Source organism: Anarhichas minor, unplaced genomic scaffold, assembly GCF_050575085.1.
Source record: "Anarhichas minor isolate MPS153535 unplaced genomic scaffold, ASM5057508v1 ptg000017l, whole genome shotgun sequence".
Taxonomy (NCBI): domain Eukaryota; kingdom Metazoa; phylum Chordata; class Actinopteri; order Perciformes; family Anarhichadidae; genus Anarhichas; species Anarhichas minor.
In genome coordinates this window covers 17709038-17723172 of record NW_027466463.1, presented here as the reverse complement: position 1 = coordinate 17723172, position 14135 = coordinate 17709038, and the positions used below count along the sequence as shown (strand labels likewise).

The window sequence follows — 14135 nt, the reverse complement described above, 5'->3', positions numbered from 1 at the left end:
CAATTGTAATTGTGCCGCCTCAATGGAAGAGTTTGCAAAAGAGATCTCCCCATCGCTCTCCCATCTTTTTTTTTCTCCCTCCTTCCCTCCCCTTGTGCATCTCATCCATTTCTTCTGCAGGTGTCCTTAATTCTCCCTTTTTACTCCGTCTCACCGTCCGTGTCCCTTCATGAGCAACTGATGAGGTGGAAGAAGAGAATTATGGAAATAGGAAGAGGTGGGAATAAAGAGAACCAGAATAGCAGCGTTGTGGAAGCCAAGAAATAAATAGAAAGCAGTGGTGCCCAGACAACTGACGAAGTCCAAAGAGAGGGAGGAATGCAGCAACAAAAAAAGAAACAGTGATGAAAGCAACAAAGAGTCAGACTGCTGGAGGAGAGAAGACATGCAGAAGGAAGCGGTGAGCTACAGAAACAGCACGTTTGCCCAATACTATAGATGTGGACCGGTGGGACTGTCGGGCCCCCTCTGTGTCTCCCTCCCATCTCTTTCTCTCGCACGCCTAGTTGGCTGCACTGTTCAGTCAGGTACAGCGACGTGTCACATCCACTCAAATTTCGCCGAAACACGAGGAAGCCAACGAACCTGGCGTGCCCCGGGAGGGCGGGATAACGGGCGTGGGAGGATTGCGCCTATGGGGGTAGGATCGGTTCGTGACAGCACTCCAGACACCTCCGCCGTGCGTTTGTAATAGCTCGTTAACAAGACGTGGGCGCTGAGCGGCCTAAAAGCGGCGGCGGAAATTTGCAGAGAACACGGCGCATCTGAGCCCTGTTTTTCGGGGCGAGAAACGACAGATGTTGTTGACAAAAGCGAGAGAGCGGAAAAAGCGACGGTCATATTGAAATGAAGCAAAGTTAAAAAAACGACCACGGCAACAATATCAATCTAATGAGAATGCTGAGTGGAACAGCTGTCCGGGTTGATAGCACCCCGAATTATATGCAGGTAGATCTTTCACCCTGCCAGCATCTGTCCCTTCCTAGTCAGTCCTTGGTACAAAGGCAACCAAACAGTGTCGGCATACTGTGTACTCTGCAGGCGGTCAAAACACACACACATACACACTCCCTTCCTCTGCATCCATCCATCATCCATCCTTTTATTCATCCGTTAGGTCCATTCATCTGTGTTTCACCAACATCCCGTGCAGATACTTACAGGCCACCTGCACTTCTGTGCGCCTCTGCAGAAGGGCCCCCACCCGATTCCTCACGATGCAGCGGTAGAAGCCAGCATGGGAGCGGTCCAGCGAAGGGATTAGGTACCTTTAATAAGCACAGAAACACACAAGACACGGATGAGGATTCTTTTGAATTGCAATAAACTGGTAAACTAATCAAGACAAAAAGTAGGAATCAAAAGGGTACTTATGTAAAGGCACAAACACAAATATTTGCAAATTTGCAAGCATGAACACACACCGGTGTCTGAGAATGCACACACACACACACACACACACACACACACACACACACAAACGTAAGACCATCTAATAAAGGAACAAGGGCACAGAGGACATCGGAGCTTAGCTATTGTTTATTCCATTGATAATGATGCTCGAGAGGCTAACCCAGCTTCCACAGCAAAGCTCTCCCCCAAGACACACACACACACACACACACACACACACACACACAGGCAGGCACAGACAACAAACACTCGCATTGAAATCAGCTCTATGCAAACACACGCCTGTGCAAAAAAAATCCCCTGCGACAAAGGTCGAAGCTGTGTGTTTCTGACAGTTGACACTCTCTCCCTCTGACCTTGACTTCCGTGTCCAGCTGTGGGCGGCAGTACCGCCTCCCTACCATGTGGAGGCAGCGTACCCTGTAGTTTACAAAGCTGCTGCGCTGTGGAGACTAACTACCCACTTGATGTATGTGGTGTCTTGAGCCACATCTGGCGATACAGCTGATGCCAAAAGAACAAGTGGCAAGTGCTGATGATAAAAAATGCTGGCTCCCATCGATTCTGCAAACCTTCCACCATGACTACAATTAAAACGTATCTTGCATGTTGCCATGAACTGTCCTTTCACTCCTTCCGTTACTTTTCCGCTGGCGCTACAGTGTGCGATGACAGCACCGCCCTGCAAGGAGGGACTTTCCAAAAGTGATATCCCCATTTGCGTTTTGACTGCAAAGACACACGTAAGACACAGAGCTCTTGTAGAGAGATCAGGCAGTGTGATGCAGCCCGGAGGAGGCAGGGATGATCTTAAGTGGCCATTTAAAACGCCCCTAATGGTCCTTTGTGTGTGTGTGGATGTGTGTGTGTGTGTGTGTGTGTATAACAGCTATTAGAAATCATCACTTATGAACTAACAACCAGTCTACTGGCTTCAGTAAGAGGCACCTGCAGATGCTCATCAGTGATCAATGTTTGCTTGACTGTGTGCATGTGTCTCTTTCGATATCTGCAACACACCAGGGTACACCTGTGAGAGATAACCTCAACGTTCATTCATTTTGGAGATCAGGCTTCCAGACCGCTCAGAACGCGCAGGCATCATCGTAACAGCATCGGGAGCTACACGGCGCGGCCAACTGTTTGAGTCTCTAACGGCATATTAGATGGCATCACAACATGTAGGAGTTGTGAATTAGCCTAAAGCGAGTTGTACATGTTTCATTTGAGTCTTTCTAGCACAACACGTGTCAAAATAAATACTTCTTGTGGGAGGTGAAACACTTATCGCTGCGAGTGCGCTTGCCATCTCTGCTGTCACATTCCTGCATGCAATGCGCTCAAGAGTGCTTAGCGCACTGCCAGGCAGGATGTCGGAGTGTTCCCTCAGTTGATGGGATGCTTTTTTTTATTGCAACCACATGCAATTAGTTTGAAATGTGTTTTTTTTTTTTTTGTGATTTAATCTTTTGCGTAAAGAGGTTTTATTTGCATTAATACATGTTTGGGAAGCGCTTGAGTGAATGACATAGTAGTGAAAGAGAGCAATTGAAAAGTTCGACGAGCCGTTTGCAGGACAGTTTGGATACTTTCACAGAAATAAAGCTTTCGCCGAGGACGAGGGAGTGAAATAATAGGAGCCATTATAAGACTTGTTCCTCTAAAAGTACTAGAATGTGTGTAGGATGTTGCCTAAACAAACAGTACTCAGACTAAATATACATGAATAGACACATTTCCACAGACTGCCACAGGGTTCAGAGAAAAGAAGCTAAATGGAATGATACTTTCTAAGAGGCTGTGTAAAATAAGCAAAACCAAACACATAAGTGTGCGAAATGAAACCCGATACAGAGAAACCAGAATATATTTTGAAAGTCTTTGGTGAATTTGATCGGGCTGAGAAAAATCCCGCTTCACAGCCTTCAGGGTTGCAAAGTAAAGTCACTTAACACCAAACATACACATATGCAGATGGGTGACAAATTAAAAGAAAAACTGACATCCAATTAGGAGCAGCCAGAATAACTTCAATGTGCTGCGGAGGAGATTCTTCAAACCATTCCTCCAAAAGATATTCTCTCATTTAGTGTTTTGACGATGGTGGTGGAGAGCGCCAACACTCACTCATTAAACCCTTCAGCCCCCCCCCCCCCCCCCCCATTTAAGCCTTGTATGGTGGCATGTGCAATTATTTTGTTTATCCACCCAATTTGGGTTTTTCTTTCATTCGTCACCAGTCTATATATGTCGTGTCTGTGTCGGGGAACTTTATTTTTGGCCACATTTCAGTGTGCAGAACCACCGGCCCATTCATAGCAGCCACCTGTTGGGTTGCACACATGAACACTGAAACCTATGTTCAACAGGTCTGGTGTTGTGCTCATTGATGTGTATGTATTTCTCCCAGCTGGAGACAGGATCCACCAATCAGAAGTTTGTACAAGAATGGCGATAAGGTCAGTCTATACATCAAGCTATTGCTACATCCATGAAAAAGAGCAAATGCAATTAACACCTCTTGAATCTGCATATTGTTTTATAATTGTGAAGATAACTTGCTTCCAGCAAACACAGTCTCTGTGTCGAAAGAAAATGTATATGTCACTCACTGATAATTGTTTAGGGAAACAAAAAACAAGACAATCTTTCCCCCGAACGGAAACCTTCAGACATTAACATGATATCAGGCTCAGTGAATACAGCGGAAACCAAATTGGCAATTGGTGCCAGATTATTAACATCAGTACAAAGCAAAGTTTCTTCTGCTCTTTTTATCGATGAAAATGTCTAGAAAGCACGCCGTAGCGCTTTGGAAGTGGCTGCCACCAAATGGAAGTATAGCACTGCAATAACAAATGGTCGGGTGTGTTCGAAGGCTGTTAATATCCATAACAAAAAAAAAAAGGAGGGGTATCAAATCTCATTAGCAGCAGCGTCAGTTGGACCCGAAGGACTTAAATGAGTTTTGGCCCAAAGTCTATTTAGACTTAATCAACTAATCAGGAGGCTCTATTAATGATGTGTGACTCCTTTCATATGTTCCATTAGCTAAATGAATACAATTACGTGTGTGTGTTATGTGGATGGAAGGAATATGAGGTGAATAGATGATGGAATAGTGTGCAGGAGAGTGGCGGGAAAAAACAACAACTTGCCAGTGGCGTTAGGAGTTTGGCTGGAGAAGAAGCATTAAGAGAGAGAGAGATAGCTGACAGGTGGTGTCGGTGCTCCAAGCTTAACCTCACGGATGCCCTACGGAGAATTCACCCCGGAGCCAGAACCTTCAGGGTGACTTTAGACAGTACTCTCCCCCGCTCTGTCTCCCTCCCTCGCCCTGTCCCTTATATAATGAATACAATTAACCTTTGCGGAGCTGTGCGCGCTGGCAGCAGGTCGGGGGGAGTCAGTGGGGGGGGGGGGGGGGGGTCGCTGTGTTGGACAGAGATTGATTGATGTTCCTGTGGTCAGCGCACTCCTTCAGATCCCCTTTAATTAGCCCCACTCAGGAGAAATGAGTCGACGGGGAAGAAGTGGGTTGGAGAGGGAGGACGGCGGCGAGTGTGGAAACGATGGAAGGAACGAAAAAGACGGAAGGATGGAGAAAGAGGGTGGGAGAGGTGATGGGATGGCAGGGGATGATTGGCTAAACTATAATCCTTGATTGAAGACGGCTACAGCGCACTTTATAGTGAGTGTTCCCATAATAACATCAAACCCGTGACAAAGGTTAGCTCCAATAAACATTTTACTCAAATTGTTATGCTGTAAGATAATAAACCCTCATACACACAGAGCACATTGCTAAATGCATGACAGTAAATCACGATACACCATAAAGCGTCGTAAATCCGGGATGACACGGTAATGACACGCGTCTTTTTTATCCCCAGCATCAGTGCGTTTCATTCCCGTCATTAGGGGTTCATGGCATGTCGCTGCTAAACACGGCAAAACCATTTGAAACCCGACCCATAAGGCCGCCTCTCGCCATGCAGCAATTATATCACAACTCGTTATGGAAGCGGTGATGTTTTTTACTCTCATCGTATTGTTTGGAGTTTACGATGAGGCCATCACCCTCTCACAACACTTTCATGTCATTTCACTTTCGTTGATGAGTTCACCTGCGGCATCGCGGCAAGACTTCAACAGCTTGTACGTTCAGTACCATATAAACCAAAGCAACAGCAGTGGCAAATTATTACTTGTGACAGGCTAATTACATATTTACTGCAGGGTTGTGCACGTTTATTCTGATAGGGTGATTATATGCTTGTGCTGTGCATATCATCAGCTAAAAATGGCCATCACAGAAAGCAAACAGGTCAAGTAAAATACTACCATGTGACACGTTTCCACTTCTTCACTTGTGTCTCTGAGAGCAGCTGGCAGCAAATCAATAATGTACTGCATTCTCTCTTGAGGAGACGTCCTTTGAAAGTCTATTGATTTATATATTGGGATCATCTTTTCAAATTCTATAGGATGAGCGTCTTCATTCTGATCGTCTTCTCTCTTCTTAAAGAGACAAGATCCCATCACATACAACACATGACAGGTAATCGGGGCTTCTGGCTTAAGCTACGGGAAATCAATAGTGGGTAATGTGTCTACGCGTCCAGAGGGAACACCTCCATATGTTCTATCTATTCGAAGGATTAAACAGACCAGTACCGCCTATGTGCAACTCGTCGATTTCGGACGCAGCAATCGTGTTATTTTCTGGAGCCGATGATGGAAGATTCGTTTATACTCGTGCACGGCACCTCAGCGTGATAAATGGTACGATAACGTGGTATCGGATCGGTGCGTAGACACGCGTATACTCGCCGATACCAGATCCAGCATTTTAGGCTGTATCGGAGGCCTTTCTGACACCTTGTGATTCTTCACCCGTTCTTCACCCATGCAGTGTACCACAATCACTGTATGATACAATACCAGCAGCAGCACATTTTCTTGAGCGGGTCTGTTGGAATCAGAGAGTATAGCCTGCAGACACCAGCAGCCCTGCCAGCCCGCTTCCGAATGTAGGTCAGCGCTAAACGTTTGGGAACCTCACCAGCATGTTTCCATCACACCATATCAAACTGTATACGCGACATTATGCAAAATCATACCATACTGTATCAACACAGCCGCAGTTGATGATTATCCAAACAGTCCAAAGGCAACACAACTACACAACACACACACATACAACGCGCTGGTGAACGGTGCGTCTTTAAGTATCCGTGGAATCAGAGAGAAGTGCTTTAATGTGAACGGTTGAGCTTTTGGCCGAGTTGTTAATAATTAGACGTCCAATGCGCTTTTATGCTTCATAAAGCTGGCTGAGGATCACAAATTAAAAAAGCAGCCGTACCTACCAACATCGCAACCACACTAAAACTCATTGAGACGCACGCCCTCGTACACAAATACAGTAAACATGCATAATGAAACGAATGGCGTCTGTTTTTTCCTCTCTCGCTGTCGCTCTTTCAGACGGACTCACTCCCTCCACTCCGCCAGAGAAAAACAAGGAGTGAGCGAGTGCAAAGGGGGTAGAGAGAAAGGTAAGAAAAAGCTATTGTGTCTGGGGGCTGTGGAGGAGAATGCCAGGGAGATAGAAAATTGATGTTCTTAGTTACAGAGGGGAATCCATTAAGGTCATCCAGAGAGAGAGAGAGAGAGAGAGAGAGAGAGAGAGAGAGAGAGAGAGAGAGAGAGAGAGAGATGCTGCCTGGCTGCCTCCGTCCGAGCCCTGCTAGCCACTGACATGAGGTGATTCGAGTGCAGGCAAGTTTCCGCCTGTGGTTTTATGTTACTGCTACTCTTCCTCCTTAGCACGAATATCACCCCTCATCAGATCACAACTAATACGGTGACGCAATCAAAGTAAATCACATCCTGTTAAAGTCGACCGAAACATTTTCCTGCATCAGAAAGGTAGATTTTGTTTTTTTTCCAAGGATACTGTCATTTCATCCGGTGAAGTGGCTGGTTGTTCATTCATTAGCAATGTAAGGGCTCTTCAAAGCTTTATATGAGGGCATTGGAGTGCAGAAATAAGAGCAGATGGGGGGGGGGGGGGGGGGGGGGGGCATGAAGATTAAGTAGAAAAAGAGTGTCGAGTGTCACAAACATAGAAACAGAAACTGAAGTAGACGGACAATACGCTCGGAGAGGTGGCCATTTTTTGTGTCTTTTGTGCACTATCTCCGTTGCATGCTGCTAGAGAGAGACGGCTTGATATGGATGGTGTTGGGGAAAAATCGAAATGACAAATTATTATGCATAATAATTAGTGAATGTTATACATTTAACATTAGCTCATGTCCTCTGTAAGTGTTGTAAGCTGTGTCCTCAAATGGTTTCGTGTGAACGTCCTGTGACACTAGGTGTCTCAGCAAATGTTTAGTCTATTAAGAAGCAGCTGACGGCCGAAAGAACACTTCAAGCTGTTTACCCTAAATAAGCCGTAATAAACCCGTAGAGGCGGCAATACTTACGCCTGGCTGATTTGCGACCATGACTTCCCGATTACGAGAAAGTGACCTTTGTACTAGAACGAATTGTTAAAGTGATGTTCCAGATACTCTACGTGGACGCTGTGTGAACGCAATTTGTGTGTGCGTTAGCCTTTGTGACGAAGACCTTATCGTAAATGACCCTGGGCCAATACTGCATGTTGTTTACTCAGTATAAATATCAGAGACTCGGAGACAGATCTCCGAGCAGCCTTGATGCATCAACGTGTTTGTGTTTCAACTCTGTTCCTTCTTGCAAGAATAAATATCCTGCGATTAACGATTTTTTACATCGGCTGGAGTGAACTTTTCTAACAGATGGTTAACAGAGTTATCAAACCACCTTGTGTGACTTTACTGGCCCACTGATGTGTGTCGCTACCACAGCAACTGACAACAATCACCATTTTCTTTGACCACTGCAAACAGTTCAGTGTCCTTTGTACACGGATTCTACTTCTAACAAAAAAGCATTCGTTTGAATTGAACTTGGAGGTGAGCAGCAGCAGCAGCAGCAGCAGCAGCAGCAGCAGCAGCAGCGGTGAGAGCGATGCATTGATTTGCCAGACGTGCCGAACTCCAGAAAACAACACACACGGGGGATTGCAAGACGGAAAATATAAGTGAGTCAATGGGGCAAATTTGACTCTCAAGGTCTTGTTCGACGCTTTGTTTGTTCGTCACGCCATTTCATTACTCACACATGCACCTTAACCCTCCTCCCTGATCTGAACACATTCACACGGGACTCCCAACTGGTTGCAACTTGCCGACAAGCAAACTGTTTTTGGCTCGTGTGTTTTACTTATTTCTGGAGAATGCTAAAAAAGAGAGATACGAAAGGGAAGACATGTTAACAGTCTCCAGTTGTTTGTTTCCGAGGCTCGGATTGTTTGTGACGAATTTCGAATTTTGGCCGCCAAAATCTGATGAAAGTCAAGGTGGTTTTAATTCACACTGGTATTATATACATCGTTAAGAGTTACAACATTCAGAACTAGAATCAGAACAATAGAACAATGCCAAAATCCTATTGGGAACATATTTGTATTAAATTAAATGGTATGAAACCCAAAATCATGCACACACACACACACACACACACACACACACACACACACGCGCACACACTAATTGTGTTGTCATCATCTACAGCTACTCTGCCCCCCTGCTTTGCCTTCATCTCCATCTAGTTAGCAAGCTGAGCCCGTCATCTCTTTCCCCAGACATGGAATGATATTGTATTGAACTTGTGTTAATTTGTTCAGAGCCACCATGAAATTATATCTGTAAAAAAAAAAATTAAAAAACCGTTGAACGCTCGGTGATAGTTCACGTACGAGTAGAATGATCTGAGGCAGACAGGATGAACAAAGAGCGAGGATGAAAGAGAGCTCAGGACTGTGAAGAGAGGCGGGAAAGATGGAGTGGGGATTTTCAGGAAATAAACGAGTGCAACTTAATCGACGTATATGCGTCTATCTCCAGTAGCTGTCTGTGGCTTCAAAAATAACACTGTTGGACTGGCCTATTTCTGAGCACATTGTCACATTTTGCAGAGACCAGTCATTACCGGAGCGATCGAAGTGACACTCTATTATGCTAGCTGTCAAAATGTTAATCTCATTTTCTTTTCTTTTCTTTTTTTCTGTCTTGATTGTAAAAAGCAGAGTTGGCCCGGGAAAGCACTCTGTCGGTTGTGATTGCGTCGTGGGGGAAACTCATTTTTCGCTCCTCAAAAATTGACAACAACAAGGGAGAGTGAGCACAAACAGATGAAAAGTCAATCAGCACGGACTTGTATTGCTGGAACTGTCATGTCTTGTCATGTCCATCATGCTAGTTCATACACTTCCCGTGAGTGGCTGTTGAATAGATTGTTTGTTTGCAGTCTGTCCGTCTCATTACTATATGACAATTGGAGAAAGGCTTACTATCCCCTAAAGGAAGCGAAGGCCACACTCCACCAACCCAGCCAAGAACCAATTGACAAAACAAAAATGACTCTTGAGGTTCGATTAATAATTAACTCTCTTAATTAAGTTTCGAGGTTAATTGGCGGCATAAAGACTGGTGGCATGCCAGGTAGAAACGCCCCTGAGGGTTTCCATCATGTGATGGGAAGTTGTGGCGCTATGCGGTTTGTTTACAGACCTAATCGATCGACTAAAGCATCATGTGCGGGATAATTCACGTCAAATTGTATTGGATATAATATTCAATCTTAATTCAGTTGAATTATAATTTGGAGAGTTATCTTTTTATTTGATTATATATGGGAACAAAGAAAGCAGGATGCTGGCCAAAATGCTGTGACTACAAGTGTGTGTGTGTGTGTGTGTGACTGGCTGGCACACAGATACTATGTGTAACATGTGGTGTTATGTGACAGAAGTTAATGCCGAGCCTGTTCTCTCCCAAATGCGGCACTTCCCCAACAGCAGATCGCTAAAATTGTGCCACTCTCTTACCTCCTCCAGCTCTCTCTCTCTCTCTCTCACACACACACACACACACACACACACGCACGCACGCGCCCTCCCACCTTCATGTTGAATGCACACACACACACACACACACACACACACACACACACACACACACCTTGCAGCATTGATCGGTTGCCAGAGGACACAAGGTCAAGTCGCATGGTGTCAATATTTAAACCAGCACTCAGCACAGGGGACCTCTACCATAACCTCATTAAATATGGGGGTCCGTTCTGCTCAAATACTCTCCTGGCACAGTGAAAGGTCGACTTGAGGAATGAGGAAGGCTGCATACCCACACACATACACACACAGACTGCTTTTTCACATGCAAAAAGCTGTCAAAATACAGAAATTAAGGAACGCTAACTGTAAGCCAATGGGGTGTCGGTTCAGCACAGACAGACTCTCCGGAGTGTTTAAGTGCAACAAAGTGTCCATTTCACCTGGTCATGCTTTTACACAGCGTGCACACACACACTCACTCACTCACGCATGCAGAATCCTGCATAGCTTCCTGCCTGACCGTTTGTTTAATCACCCATTCTATCACTCTCCCAATGTCCCAACAGTGAAGGGGATCCCCCGAGGCTCCAGCAGACAGCGTAATTCTCAACTGCAGTCCGTTCTGATCAATTGTTGTAGCATCTGTGTGTCACTCTTGCCCTTCGCAACCCGCCGTTTCCACTCTGGTCTTATCTGTCTCCAGAGATTGTCAGCAGAAAGGCCCCGGCTGCATCGACTGGGCTCACGTTGCTTGTACTGTACGTTCGGCCCCCCGTTGTCTTCACATAAACACCCGTATGTGAACACAACGGTTGGGCTAAGATCAGCAAAGTGTGTGTCAACAAGCTTTTCTTTCAATCCTCTGGTGCTGCGTTTACACTGCTGTCTGCACACACACACACACACACGCACACACACACAAACACAAACACCGCTCAGAGACACGCTGCTCGCTGAGATAAGAGCAATGTTCGCCACATTCCAGATCTTAAAGTTACCATTAAAGACGGTTTATCTCCTGCCACAACTCTCATTCCCGCCTTTTCGCTTGTGCGCTGCCTCTCTAGAGAGAGTGATAGAGGTCACAGAGCCACCAGAGGAAAGGAGAGAGGGACAGAAGCAACAGCAAGAGCTATCTCTTTATCTAGTGGGCCGCTCTGTGAATCTATAACTGGCTGTGTTGGGAAAAAATGTGCATGCAGAATAGTTTACAGGGACAGAGAGGGTTTGGGAATACGTCTCCCTCCTCTTGTGTTCTCGTCTCTCTTCATCAGAGTTATTCAGTTCGTGCTCACCTGTACTCCAGTGAGAAGCGCGTCAGCTCCGTGCTGTTGTGGATCCATTTGAACTCCAGTGGCCAGCTCCCCTCAGCCATACACGTCAGCACCAGCCTGTTGCGCTCCAGATGGAGCTGGCTCCGCACCGGCTCCGTCTTGAAGTAAGGAGGCACGTCATCTGTGAAGAATAAAGAAACAGAGTTCGGATTTGAAGTTTTTTTTTTTCCTTCTTCAGAACGAGACATCTTGCAAAGGGAAAACACCTCAAAAGCATCTCAATGAATCACACCTCCTCTCAAATCCCACACTCGTACATGAACCCGGAGGCACAAGCGTGAGCGTAAAAACAAATGTGAGCGTAAAAATAAATGTGAGCATAAAAACACAGACTAAAGAACGACAAGGAAGTGTGAGGAGAGATAAGACGGATAGAAAAGCAAAATGATTCTCTTGTGAACTTATTTTTCATCTTGATAAGGTGGGCATGGACGAGGAGCAAACATCGAGTTGTCAAAGTACGGAAAAACATTTGAAGAGGACGACTTGAACAAAGAGGAAAAGTCGATGCTTACATCTATCGGACTGTAACAGATTGTAGATGGTCAGATGCTGGGATATCACCTAAGACAAAGCAAACTCGGCTGTGTTTGATTATCACTCGCGTGTCAACACCGAGCTGCCGCACTCCAGATGGATAGCCCCTTTCTGAACGTGTCCCGTTTGGAGCTACACCTAATCTCATGTGAGGCCTTAGTTGCTTGTGTTGGGGGCGATCTCGACTTGTTCTGGGGGCGTCGGGTATGTCTGGCTAACAGGGGAAGCGGAAGCAGAGGCTTCAAGTGGAGGAAGGAGTGCTCCTCTGTTGTGTATTTGTGTGTCAGTAACTCATTGGCACGGGGCAACACTTTTCCTCCGGGCCAGACGGAGCAGACAGGAGAGGAGGAGAGCCGAGGAGGAGGAGGCATGAAATCCTTTCATCATTCGTTCGCCTCCACTCCTGTTTCGCTCCTTCTGTGTTTCCCCAACACGCTCTGTTGAACTGTGAAGGAACGGATTGAGGAGGACCAGCAAGGACCTCTCCACAGGGTGATGCACACACACACACACACACACACACACACACACACACACACACACACACACACACACAGATTTATATATCTCAATCAAGAGGCCTCACACACAACCTGCCAAGGTCCCTTGCGGTTCTAATCTCTCACCCTTGATTAATGACGGATAACAGCGGAGAGCGTACCTGATGATCATTGTAAATATAGAACACATTAATTGGATGGTTGGATAATATAATTATCAAATTGACTGATAATCAGGCATTGGAATTAAACTGTCAAAATGATCTATAGTGCTGATATGTGGTTGCTCAAATCCAGCGGAGTCAGACTGATAAGAGGAGGAATGGGGAGGAAAATATTGAATGAAGGGAAAATATAGTGAGCGGCCACAGATGATTTATAAGCTTTTCCCCGTCATTTTACCGAGACTTCACTGCACTTCATGTGACGACAAGATTTCTTTATTGGTGGTAATCACGCTACTCTATAGCGTGAGGTTTAGTATGTTAGCATGGAGGTACATAACACGGTGAAGTATCTTTAGTTTCCAGTTTGACATTTGAAAATATTGGTGATCAACGACGCAATTCTTGTTCATGCTGCTGTTGGAAGTCTTGATATGAATATTAAAAACACCTCTCAGTATAACACAATACAGTTCAACAGCACAACAAAATACAGGCTACAAAGAAGCTTTAGTCAGGTGTACCTAATACAATGAGAACGATTGTAGTTGAGAGAAGTTATAAAAAGATGACTGATTATCTAGATCAAGAGAAATTACAAGCACAAACACAGTAGTTGCTCGCAGTGCAGAAGTGCATGACATATCTGAATAAGTCAACAATGAATATTCATACATTCCAGCAACGTCTTGATGCATATTTATGAAGAGCACTTTGGTGGTTTCTGACTTCTGCGCACAGTGCTGACCCCGAGGCTGGCCGTCGATAATGCATATTTATAACAAATAGACAGAGGACACTCAATAAAGCGCCACACCGTGTTGATCTGTCAGACTCAACCCACATTACCATCTCGAATTTTCCCGAGTTTGAAACTGTGCCCATTGCCATCCTGACCGCACTTCTGTTGGTCAAACGGGAAGAAAGCCTCCTCACAGCAGGAGAATAACAAGCGGAGCCAACACACACACACACACACACACACACACACACACACACACACACACACACACACACACACACACACACACACACACACACACACACACACACACACACACACACACACACACACACACACACACACACACACAGCTAATCAGAAAGTCATGCGGTGCACTGAAACCTCAAAGAGAAGAATGTACAACGAACCAGGAGAAAAATGGAAAAAAAAACT

The 14135-nt window shown here is 45.4% G+C and overlaps 1 protein-coding gene across 1 annotated transcript in view; it reads right to left on the bottom strand.

Moving 5' to 3' along the window:
• The window catches only part of sdk2b (sidekick cell adhesion molecule 2b), a 68416-nt gene extending 56618 nt beyond the window's left edge, over nt 1-11798 (bottom strand). Inside the window, exons 1-2 of the mRNA XM_076092854.1 lie at nt 11719-11798; nt 1162-1268 (exon numbers count right to left, since the gene is read on the bottom strand). Coding sequence (XP_075948969.1) covers nt 1162-1268; nt 11719-11798 — 187 coding nt within the window. The remainder of the gene's footprint in view (nt 1-1161; nt 1269-11718) is intronic.
• Between the last annotated feature and the right edge of the window lie 2337 nt (nt 11799-14135).